Source organism: Hyaena hyaena, unplaced genomic scaffold (assembly GCF_003009895.1).
Source record: "Hyaena hyaena isolate Hyena2069 unplaced genomic scaffold, ASM300989v1 scaffold_209, whole genome shotgun sequence".
Lineage (NCBI taxonomy): Eukaryota > Metazoa > Chordata > Mammalia > Carnivora > Hyaenidae > Hyaena > Hyaena hyaena.
In genome coordinates this window covers 792,986-805,031 of record NW_024080844.1, presented here as the reverse complement: position 1 = coordinate 805,031, position 12,046 = coordinate 792,986, and the positions used below count along the sequence as shown (strand labels likewise).

The following is a 12,046-nucleotide window of genomic DNA, read 5'->3' as shown; positions in this document are numbered from 1 at the left end:
AACCACATCTTCTTGATCCATTCATCTGTTGATGGACACTTAGGCTCTTTCCATGTTTTAGCTATTGTGGAGAGTGCTGCTATGAACATTGGGGTACATGTGCTCCTATGCCTCAGCATTTCTGTATCCCTTGGGTAAATTCCTAGCAGTGCTATTGCTAGGTCATAAGGGAGTTCTATTGTTAGTTTCCTGAGGAACCTCCACACTGTTTTCCAGAGGGGCTGCACCAGTTTACATTCCCACCAACAGTGTAGGAGGGTGCCCGTTTCTCCACATCCTCGCCAGCATCTAGAGTTCTCTGATTTGCTCATTTTAGCCACTCTGACTGGCGTGAGGTGGTATCTCAGTGTGGTTTTGATTTGTATTTCCCTGATGAGGAGGGATGCTGAGCATCGTTTCATGTGTCTGTTGGCCATCTGGATGACAGGACACCTATTCTCAAAGAGAGGGGCTAGCTGAGGACCTTGTGCCCAAGGAATTTGCAGATCATCTCTCAGTTTTTATAGCAATGACATTATTATATTGTTACTGTTAGTTTTCATGTTGGTCTCCTCACTAGACTCTTAGGTTTAGAGTTAAGGGATTTGATTTTTTATGAAGTTTTTAAAATGTTTATTTATTTATTTTGAGAAAGGGAGAGAGAGAGAGAGAGAACACACATGTGAGCAGGGGAGGGGTGGAGAGAGAGAGGGAGAGAGAGACAGAGAGAGAGTGAGAATCGCAAACAGGCTCTGTACCGTCAACTTAGAGCCCTACATGGGGCTTGATCTCACGACCACGAGATTATGACATGGGGAGTCAAAATCAAGAGTCAGACACTTAACTGACTGACCCACCCAGGCACCCCTTGACTTTTTATATTTTAATTCAGTATGTAGCACAGTGAAAGAAATATGTGATGCATGGAAACAGCATAGAGAGGATGATGGGAGCACGAGAAAGACTTATGAGGGGGTGTCTGAACTCGGTTTTGAAGGATCAGAGGTGTTTGGGCTGAGAAAGGGCATTGCAGGCAGAAGGAATAACACATGTGAAAGTCAATCTGGTAAAATAATTCATGAAAACCAGGGACCTAATGGAGGGCCCTAAGAAGGAAAAGTCCCAGTAGTGAAATTGGGGCACTAGAGATTTCATAGGTGGGAAATATTTGGAGACAGACAGAGGACCTCTGGGAACCCCTGAAATCACACCAAATGGGCAGCAATCTACTTTTTAATGTCATGGAGGTCTAAGCTCCTGGGCTGCCCATCCTTATCTTCTTGGGTGATGGTGGATGCTTCTCCAGGGTTCTCTGAATGAATCGGGCCTTGCAGGACATCTACCTACTTTTTGAGTGTGGATGAGGTTCAAGTGTCAAGAGAAGCAGCTAATTCCATGCTGACTCTAAGGAAAGGTATGGCCCCACAAACTCATAATTAAAAAAAAAATAGTACTAGGGAATATTCTAGAATTCAGCTCTCTTGTTTCCAGTGGGATTAATGAGAAATATGGCCCATCACTCCCTGTCCTGCAGGAACATCCTATCTCTGGGTCTTTACTGTAATAAGTGCTTCCTACTGAAGAAGCCAAAGCAGAAGATGAAAAATTCCCACCTGGTGTTCTCCTGGTTCCTTTGCCCCAGTCCTTTAACACGAATAAGGGGACAGACTCCCTCATGTGCCAGCTCTGTGAGGAGGAAAGCTGTGGAAGCTTCGGCCCAATCCCTCCTCTCCTCTCTTTGGGTCTCTGCAGCCCACTTCCCACTTTCTGTCCCCACCCCCCGCCCCCAGAAGGTAGCACCTTGTTCAGAGGGTGCCTTACCAGAGTGGCCACTTGGGGTCGCTGTGACTTCACCGGAAGGAGGCTGACAGTCTGGCCCAGGCCACAGGCCCATTGCCCAACTCCTCCTCCTCAGAAGAGCCTGCCTAGTGTTGAAGGTCTGGCCCTGGATCTGGTGTTTGTGCCCTGGCACATCGGGGAGTGCAGACAGGGTGAAGTGAACATCAAGTGCCTTGGTCAGCACTGCTTTGCCAGCTGGACTACTCTGGGAGTCTCGGGTTTCTTCATGGAAAATCCTCCCGTGGACAAGCTTGTCTACCTCTGCACCTTGAGGACCCCACCTTCTCACCACCAGACCCCAGTGTGCGCCCGGGGAGGAAGTGGTGGGCTTGGGGAGAGGCGTCTATTCCAAGTCCCCAGCAACTGGCGGCCTTGAAGGTAGCAACTCCCAGGCCCAACTCGTGATGTTGTCAGCCTTGTGCGTGTGACTGTGCACGAGTGTGCGTGTAAGCGAGTGTGCCGTGTGTGGCCGGCTGTCAGTCTTTGTTTTCTTGCAACCTGGGTTGTGCCGTGACACCTGTAGGAATCTTCAAGGCCCTGAGTTTCCTAAGCCCAGATGATGACTTTTCTGGTTAGCAGCGTGCGGCCTGGGGATGGAGCTGCTCAGGGACGGGATGAACTGGTGGTGGGGGCCATGGCCATCAGGGCCAGCCCCATTTACCTTTCTCTTGGCTACGGGGCTTCTCAAGTGTGGGCCCCTGTTCATGCAGAAGCACCAGGCAAAAGGGTGTAGATGGCTGAGGACAAACCCCTTTTCCCTCTTAGCAAAACACTGCAGCCACAGGCGTCAGATGACAGATACACAGGAGTCGCCTCAGACACCAAGCTGTGTTTATAACCTGCACTGGGTGGAGGCAGAGGTCTTTGACCAAATTCCAGTCAAGGAATAAGAATCTCCTTCTTTCCCCACCATGCCCCACATCTTCCGTCCCCCCTTCCTCCTTCCAGAGTTTTCTTTAGGGTTTCTTGTTTCTCACCGCTGCCCAGAAACACAGGGGTTCGTCCTTGGTAAGAGCTGCCTGTTCTAACCGGGAGGCACCTTGATGTGCCTGTAAAATACATAACACTCAGGGCCCCTTTGAGACTCCAGGTATGGTACTCAGGCCAAGCACACATCATCCTGGCCGAGAGGCTGAGCCTAAAAAACTGGTCATTAAGGACATAGAAGCCACCAGAGCAGAGAGAAAAAAAAATCATTGCAGACATGGAGTCTGTGGTTCAGAAACAAATTCATAGTCCAGAGGGAATTCACTGGGCATTGCCTACAGAGAATAATGGAAACGAAATGTTTGGCATTTTGTGCGGGAGCCTGGCCTTTGTGTTGCAAAGTAGGGGGAGGGGGACTGTGTGTGGGGGGAAGGCTCTGCCAGGGGCCACTTGCTGGGAGCCCCCTGCTTGACTCACAGGCCCAGAGAGTCGGCCAGGGCCTGCGTCCCACAGTGCAGGGGTGATCGGTGACTGGGAAGACAAGGGCTTCGGCAGGGAATGGCAAACGCAGATGCCACAGGACGTGGGGACTTAGAGTCAGCCGTTAGAAGAACGGGTACGAACTTGAACCGGGGAGGGGCCGTGCTGCTGCGCACCCAGTCTGAGCTTCATGGGAATTAAAATACCATCACAGATCAAATGGCTGTTGAACGTTCCTCATGAACCGGTGTCCATCCCATGTGCTTGTAGATGTGGATGTATATGATCTCATTTAACACTCCCAACAACCCCGTGACAAAGACGTGACGTCCTTCAGACCAGGAAACCGAAACATGGGAAACTAAAGAAATCGCTGAAGTCAGTCTCATACCGAAGCTCGCAACTTCAAAAGCCATGCTCTGAATGGGCAGGCACCTCTCACAGATCATCTGGGGGTCTTCTAGAATGCAGGCTCTGATTTGGTAGATTTGGAGGGAGGGGGCTGTAAAACCTCCTGGGGCGATGAGCTGCTGCTGGTACCCACACCACGTGGTCAGAAGCCTGGTCCCTGCCCTGTGCCACACCCATTACAGGAAGTCCTTAACCTAGCTCAAGACCTCCTCCTGCTCCTCCCCTTCTCCCTCCTCCCCCTCACCCATCATCATCATCATCAACCGCTTAGGAGTTTGCTATGTTAAAAGACCATGGGGGTGGAGAAGGGGAAAAATAGTGGGGAAGAGGGAGGGAGGCAAACCATGAGCGACTCTTGAATGCTGAGAACAAACTGAGGGCTGATGGGGTCGGGGGAGGAGGAAAGGGGGATGGGCATGGAGGAGGGCACTTGTGGGGATGAGCACTGGGTGTTATATGGAAACCAACTTGACAATAAACTATTTAAGAAAAAAGAGACAATAAAAAGCCAATTAGAAAAAAAAGCACTACTTTGCATTCATTAAATATATGATCTCATTAAAGCATCATCATGGCACCTGATGTAAGTGGTATTATTCCCATTTTACGGAAGACAAAACAGAGGCTTAGAAAGATGAAGTCAGTTGCCCCAAATCACACTGGAAGTGGTTGCACCTGGATGCCAGATCCAAAAGTCCTGGCTCCTAACATGTTCCACAGAGCAAAGCAGTCAAATAAACCTGGGGCGTGAGGCAAAGGGACCTTGTGCTAACAGTCTCCATTATCATTTTTTTTTTCTGCCTCTTTTGTATTTATTTTCATTTTTACTTTTAAAAATCATTTTAGAGAGAGAGAGAGAATGTGGGAGGGGCAGAGGGAGAGAGAGAATCTTAAGCAGGCTCCACGCTCAGTGCAGAGCCCAATGCAGGGCTCCATCTCATGACGGTGAGATCATGACCTGAGCCAAAATCAAGAATCAGACACTCAAACGACTGAGCCACTCAGGTGCCCTTCTTTCTCTTTTTTAAAAATTGAGATATAGGAGCGCCTGGGATGCTCAGTCGGTTAAGCATCCGACTTCAGCTCAGGTCATGATCTCGTGGTTCAGGGGTTCCAGCCCCACGTTGGGCTCTGTGCTGACAGCCAGTTCAGAGCCTGGAGCCTGTTTCAGATTCTGTGTCTCCCTCTCTCTCTCTGACCCTCCCCTGCTCATGCTGTCTCTCTCTCTCTCTCTCTCTCTCTCTCTCTCTCCCTCTCAGAAATAAATAAAAAACATTAAAATTTTTTTTAAAAATTGAGATATAAGTCACATATGAAATTCTATTAGGTTCAGGTGTACAACATAATCAATCAATATTAACAAATGAAATGATAACAGCAGTAAGCCTAGTTAACCTCCATCACCACAACTAGTTATATTTTTTTTCTAGTGATGAGAATTTTTAAGGTCTACCTTCTTAGCAGCTTTCAAATACACGATAGAATGTTATTAACTACAGTCACCATGTTATACGTTACATCCCCATGACTTATTTATTTTATAACTGGAAGTTCGTGTCTCTGATTTGCCCCCCTCCCCTCAAACCTCTACCCCAGGCAACCCCCCATCTGTTCTCTGTGTCTATGTGCTCCACAGTTGTTCTTGACGAGACAGCACAGGTGGGGATGCGCAGAGTTGGAAGTTTCTGCCTTCTCATTCTGGCCAGGAAGGAAGTGCCTCAGGTGAGCCCGAAATGCCCTTCCCATCTATGGCCAGGGTCTTGCTTTATACATGCAAATAAACGTTTGGAATGAGAAACCAAAACAAAGCAAAACACAGGCCTGGGAGGCTGAAAAAAAATAGATAGTCTCCTTTTTAGTGTCCAAGGTGGGGAGCGAGGGGGAAAAACACAGGTTTCTTGAGCTGGGATCAAACTTCTGCCCCATTTTGCCTGCCTTCCTTCAAGTCCATCCTTCTGTTCGGCCCGATGCCGCAGCAAAAGAGCCAACAACACTTGTAATTTGCATCTCAGCGAGTACAGACATACTTGATTTCCTTACATGCCTATAATTCCTTCTTAAATCACATAAAGCTATTTGCCTTTATAAATCTCCCCAGCAGAGAGCTCCCTGGGATAATTACGGGTAATATATATTTATAGTTTTATTTCATAAGCTCAACTCTTAACCAAAAAATGGACCTAGCAAAGCCCACTCCTCAATAATAATTTCTTTGTTCCTTATAAGTCTATGGTATTTACGTTTTGACTGTCCTTTATTTTTAAGTTATTTAGTATGAGCAGGCATGAGATGGAAGGCTTTTGACAAGTATCAGAAGAACTGCCTTTGAGACACAGCTGTGTCTCTTGCGAGCTCTGCAAGTGTGGGCAAGTTTCTAGGCTCTCTGAGCCTCAATTTCCTCATCCATAAAATGGGGGTTGTGACATCTGTCACTAGATTATTGTGAAGAGTAAATAAGCTATAAGTATGGGAAGGTGCCTGGAATAAGATAGATGATCAATAAATGTAGAATCTTCTTTCCCAAGACTGGGAAATAATAACTAGGACGTGACTGGATGCCTCTCTCTCTCTCTCTCTCTCTCTCTCTCTCTCATGATTTTATGCCATATCCTCCATCTGAACAACTAGCCTTCATTTTTGTAAACTGCTAATTGCCAAATCAGCCTGAGGCTCTAGGCAAGTGGGGGGGGCGCTATACTTGGACTCAGTTCCCTCCTGCATCATTTCAGTTTTTTTTGTTTCGCTTAATCTTTGTGTATGTCTCCATCTCTCTGTAGAGGCCTTAACACCAGCTGGTGTGTTCCTGCTATGTTTAATTCACCCCCATTAACCTGCTTGGTCAGCAGATCTTTCCGTCTCCTTGCTGTGCTTCGAGGAGTGCGTCTGTCTGGAAAAAGCGTTTATTATATTTACTTTAACTGGCCTCATTTTGCAAAGCGGTCTGGGATTTCAGTTTGGGAAGAAAACAGCTTTGATTATACTGCCCTTGTTTACTGTATGCACTCTTCGCTATGTATCCCTTGTCTACTAAGATGGCAAATGCTTTTGCAGGAAGCCGAGACACGGTTAAGTAAAGTCTCGGTGAGCACACTGACAGCCCCTGGGTGGCCGCTTTGCACAGTCTCCTTCACCCAAAAGCTGTGTCCCACATTCCAGTCATCTAGCTTTCAGTGAAGTCCAGTGAGTAGGTTTTCCTGGATGCGTGTTTCAAAGGTCCCAGGAGGAGCACTGAGTGGGACCCACATCCCCAGGGGTACAGGGAGTGCTCCTCAGCTAAGTGTCATGGTGACCTAAGGTGTTAACTTAGTCTGCACTATCCCCTTCTCGCCCTCTGGTTGCAGCCTAGCTCCCTGACCAATCCCTGCCTCTGGCCTTGCCCTCCTCCCACCCACTCTCCACGCAGCAGCCTCACCTATGCAGCCATTGCATCACCTTATTTAAAATCCCTCCATGACTCCACATCACCCTCAAGAATAAACTCAAACTGGGGCGCCTGGGTGGCTTAGTCAGTTAAGCGTCCGACTTTCACTAGGTCATGATCTCGCGGTTCGTGGGTTCGAGCCCCGCGTCGGGCTCTGTGCTGACTGCCAGCTCGGAGCCTGGAGCCTGTTTCAGTCTGTGACTCCCTCTCTCTCTGACCCTCCCCTGCTCATGCTCTCTCTCTCTCTCTCTTCTAGAAATAAATAAAAAAATAAAAAGAATAAACTCAAACTATTTATGGGGTGTACATGCATGACTGGGCTCTCACCTTCTCTCTGGTCTCTTATTGTCTATGCCCCAGTCATAGTGAACATTTGCTCTTTTCCTTCTTTTCTTCCTTCCCTCCCTCCCTCCCTCCTTTCTTTCCTTCCTTCCTTCCTTCCTTCCTTCCTTCCTTCCTTCCTTCCTTCCTTCCATTTAGGACTTAGACACTTTGCTGGAGTCAATAGTGAGCAAAACCCGGTTGGTCCCCATTCACAGAGCTTTAGATCCAGGGTGGATATCAACAATGGAATAATGTTCACCTGAGCAGCACTGTGAGGACAGTGGTACCAGTGAGAGGAGACAGCGGGACTGGATAACCTGACCTTACCCGGGGACTATGCAGGCTCCCCAGGAAGTGATGAGTGAACCAAGAGTCAAAAGGGAGGCAGACATAACTGGGGGAAGAGGATGGTGGGAGAGCCTGACAGGTGGTGAGAACAGCACGTGGCAAGCCCTGTGGCGGCAGGCAAAAGGTGTTTGAGGAACTGTGGGATGCAGACCTGTGGTCCTGGAGCACGGAGAGCCCCAGGGGATGTGGGAGGGTGGGGAGACAGGAGAAGACTGTGGGGAAACCAGATAGGGCACGTGGGCCACACTAGACTTGGGGTTACCATCATGGGAGCAGTGGGAAATCCCTGCAATGTATACGGAACGGGACAGCATCATTGAAGAGACCACCGAAGGTGCGAAGACAGTCAGGAGAGAATGTGTGAAGGCTACCTGCAGTGGTTTTTACAAGACTTGTGGTAGCTCAGGCCGAGTGACAGAACACAATGGAGGACCGGAGACACGTGACAAGGACGTGAGAGATTCAATCAGTGGGATCTGGGGAAGGCAGGATGGGGTTGGGTGCGCTGAGAGGGAGAGCAGTGAGGATGTGGAGTCAGGAACCAATGTGCCCCTGGAGCCAGGCTGTACTCACTTGTGAGGGTGGCTCTGGTGGTTGGACCGATACTCTTGGGGACCAGCATCTCGTGGTACTGCTCACCCGCCAGGGTGCTGTACACAACTTTGTACTCCTGGACCTCTGCTTCGCTGTTGTCCCACTCGAGATCAAGGCTGGTTGCCGTGTGGGAGCCAACCCGCAGGTTCTTGGGGGCGTCGATCTCTAAAAAGAGTCAGACATCACCAAAATGTGCGTTTGTCACGCATCTTGAACTTTAAGGAGCTTTGAGTGAGAGCCCATATCTCCTGACCCTCTGCCTCACGATTTGAGTCAACCTCAGGGCTGCCCTTGAGCTATTGCCCTGCCAGGTTAGCCGCAACAGCTTCTGTGGGAAGTCTGGAGAATTCTGCTTGGGAGTTAGATATCAACACACTTTATGCTTGCTCCATTTGCATTCAGGGAATGTTCTAGAATATTTCCTGAATGGTAGTGGTGGTATTCTAGAAATTTAAAAATGAACCAGTTAGCATAAGCTTGACACTAAGTGAGGGAAAAACCACAGGAGGAAAAAAATCAGAGACAGCTTCCAAGTGATTATGACAGAATAGAGTAATATCAAGTTTGGCACCATGCTGAAAGGAGACAGCTGACTGCAAGACTTTGAAGTATAAGCTGTATTCCCCTGGATTTACCTGCATAGATACTGCTGAATGGTTTGTAGGAAATTAAGTATATACACAGAGGATGTGATGTACTGGAAAGAATATAGGCTTTGGGGTTAGACCTCTGTTTGAGCCCAGCTCTACCGTGGTTAAGTCTGTGGTCACATGAGGTGTTCCTGGGCCTCAATGGCCACATCTGCAACATGGGATAATACCACTGACATTTCAAGTTGTTATACCGATAGAGCAATGCATGTGAAGTGCATGGCGTGGTACCTGGTACAAAAACAGGTGCCTAAGCCCTGGGAGGACCTCCTGTTGCCTCTGAAACTCGTTCTGAGTTTCAACGACATGGCACCCCCAATGCTTGCTCTCTGGAGTTCCAAAGACTCCTATGCAAAGGAGAGACCTCCAGCATCCCCTCTCTCCCACAGTCTTGGGGGGCTGATCCTTTCTCCCTGAGACTGGTCATCTCCTCAGGCTAATTTAGGCAGAAACAACATAAACAGCTTGCAGGGTAAGAAGACGCAGTCATTAAAAGCTGCCCCTTTAAAAAGTTCTCAATAAGCCTTGTCTTTGAGACTTGAATTTCACTTTGGAGTGGACCAGCTCTTTGTTCTGAGAAAACCTCCAGCAGACTCCTCATTTGCAAATGCCAGGCAAGTATATACCAATTGTTCTTGGGGAAGACAGAGCTGTGAATCAATCTGAGTGCAGCTGCTCCAGGGTGAGAAGTGTTCTGTTTAGTGATGTAAATTAGGTGAATCTTTTAGCAGATTTATGTCTCCGCAGCTTAGTTTTTCTGAGAAATGTTTCCACGGAAGCTAGCATGCTGGATTCCATGCGTTCTTGATGTGCTGGGTGTGTTATTTCTCAAGTCTTGGGATAGAGAGAGGAGCTTGGGGAGAGAGGCATGTGGGAGGAACGTGCTGGACCCTATACCGCTCAATCTCAAGTAGGAGCAGAGGCTGCAATAAGGGACCCAACCGGGCGTGGGCTGTGAGGCCTGAATGGAACTGGAGTAAAGAGAAGTTAGGGTGAGCATTCGGGGTGAGTCCTGTACCTACCTACTGCTCTTCACAACTAAAAATCCCAGACCTTGAAAATGATGGTTTTTGTTTTCTGGAATTTTTTGGCTTTAGAACCTATGCTCTGTGGATAGGGGGCGGTGTTTTCCCTGAAGGAACCACTTCCCACGTGTCAGCGATGTCAAAAGAGGTCAATTCTGGGAATGAGGGCTTGAGAATGTTGGAATAAGCAGTTAGTTAGGCTCTTACAGGATGCCTGGAGGCCAGCAAAGGGGAAGTCATGGCCAAGTGTGAGAAAGTCAGAGGCCTGACCTGACCTGAACCACAAGAAATTCAATTAAACCAGACAGGCCCAAGATGGCAGACAAAGTAGACCAAAGTTCACATTGTTCCTTCATTATGCTACACTGCCAAATGAAAATCTTCTAACGGGGTCATGATAGGAAACCCCTGACCAAATAAGGAAGAAAGAGTGCCTATAACCCACATTCCTGAAGAGACTCTACTACCCTACTTCCAAGAAATCCCTGCCTCACATAATGAATATTCCACTCCCTTGTTAACAACTGTCAATAAAAGATGGAAACCCAAGCCCCAGTGGGCATGAGAGTGTACTTTTGCCTTAATAAACTTTCCTGCTCATCTGCTGTGTCTGTGGTTGAATTCTTAATCATGTTGAGACATGCATGAGCTGGCTGCGACAGCTCTTGGATGGGCTGGGTCAAGGCTTCAGGGCCGGAGGTCTCCCTCGTCCACCCAGCAACAGGAGGAGGTTTTAGGAATAGGGTGGAAGGAAATGGTTTGCTCCCCTGGGTCTTGAAGCCCGATCTCCCTAGGAGGGACAACTCAAGGGCTCCCCTGTAGGTACGAGCTGGGCTGGTGTCTGCAACAGGTCAGCAAGCCAGGGGAAAGCAAAGCCAGAATCCATGGCGGCCCTGGGGAAGGGTTTGGGGGCCATGGATGTCTAGTCTCCAAGACATAAAATGAACTAAAGCCTTTCTCCTGCTTAAAAATTGCCTGGTGCTTTCTATCACAAACTCCTCATCATCCCCTGCAGGGCTCTGTGCTTCTCAGATGCCATCTTGCATCACTTCTACCCTAATTCACTGTGCTCCAGTGGGGCTGATGTTCCTTCTACTCCTGAAACACATCAAACTTACTCCCACCCACTCAGTTTTCAGTCTCAAAGCCTTTTGAACAGTCTTGTTAGAAGTCTCGACTGTGTGGCTATGAGGATGCTTGAGGCAAGATGTGCAGGGAAAGGTAGCTCTGACTGAGGGCAACTGGTCTCATCTGGGGGGTGGAGGGGGATGCTATCCAGGCTGCAACAGGATGTGACTGGATCCCCGTGGAATTGCTGTTGAGCAGGGCGGGGCTCCAACTGCGGTGATGTGGGCCTCTGTGTTCGTTTTCGATGTTGCCAAAGACTGGGCAGCTTGAACCCCAGAAATGTGTCTTTTCGCAGACTGGAAGTTCAAGATCAGGATGTTGGAAGGGTGGCTTCCTTCTGAGGGCTGTAGGGGAGACTCTGTTCTGGGCCTGTCTCTGGAGGTTCACTGGTGATCTTAGGTGGCCCTTGGGCTTGTAGACATCCCAATCTCTGTTTTTCGTCTTCACATGGTGCTCTCCCTGCATGTGTGTCTGCCTCTGTGTCCAAATCTCCCCCTTTTATAAGGACACAGTCATATCGGGTAAGGGTCGACCCCAATGACCTCCTTTAATCTGGTCATATGCAAATGCCTTATTTCCAAACAAGGTCACATATACAGGCATTGAGGGTTAAGACTTTGACTTCTTTCTGGGGATACAGTTCAACTCATAACAGCATTCAAGGGAGGCCTGGGACACTCAGGTTAAAACAGCAGTCTCTGCTCAGTTCAGGCTGAGTCCTATACCTACCTACTGGTCTTCACAACTAAAAATCCCAGACCTGGAAGACTATGGCTCTGGAGGCCAAGTTTGGAGTCCTGAGGGAGGTGCTCAGAAAGGATGCCTCCCCTCTGGACAGAAAGAATTCCAGGATGTCCCCTAGGAGGGCAACTGAAACCAAAGCCACCAAGGGCAGGGGGTTCCTGGGGCTGCCATCCCTC

The 12,046-nt window shown here is 48.6% G+C and overlaps 1 protein-coding gene across 2 annotated transcripts in view; it reads right to left on the bottom strand.

Annotated features, from left to right (window-relative positions):
* The window catches only part of TNR (tenascin R), an 85,850-nt gene that overhangs the window by 49,996 nt on the left and 23,808 nt on the right, over nt 1-12,046 (bottom strand). For both annotated transcript variants that reach the window (XM_039242387.1, XM_039242388.1), the window contains one exon: nt 8,303-8,488. In XM_039242387.1, the coding sequence (XP_039098318.1) occupies nt 8,303-8,488 (186 nt within the window). The remainder of the gene's footprint in view (nt 1-8,302; nt 8,489-12,046) is intronic.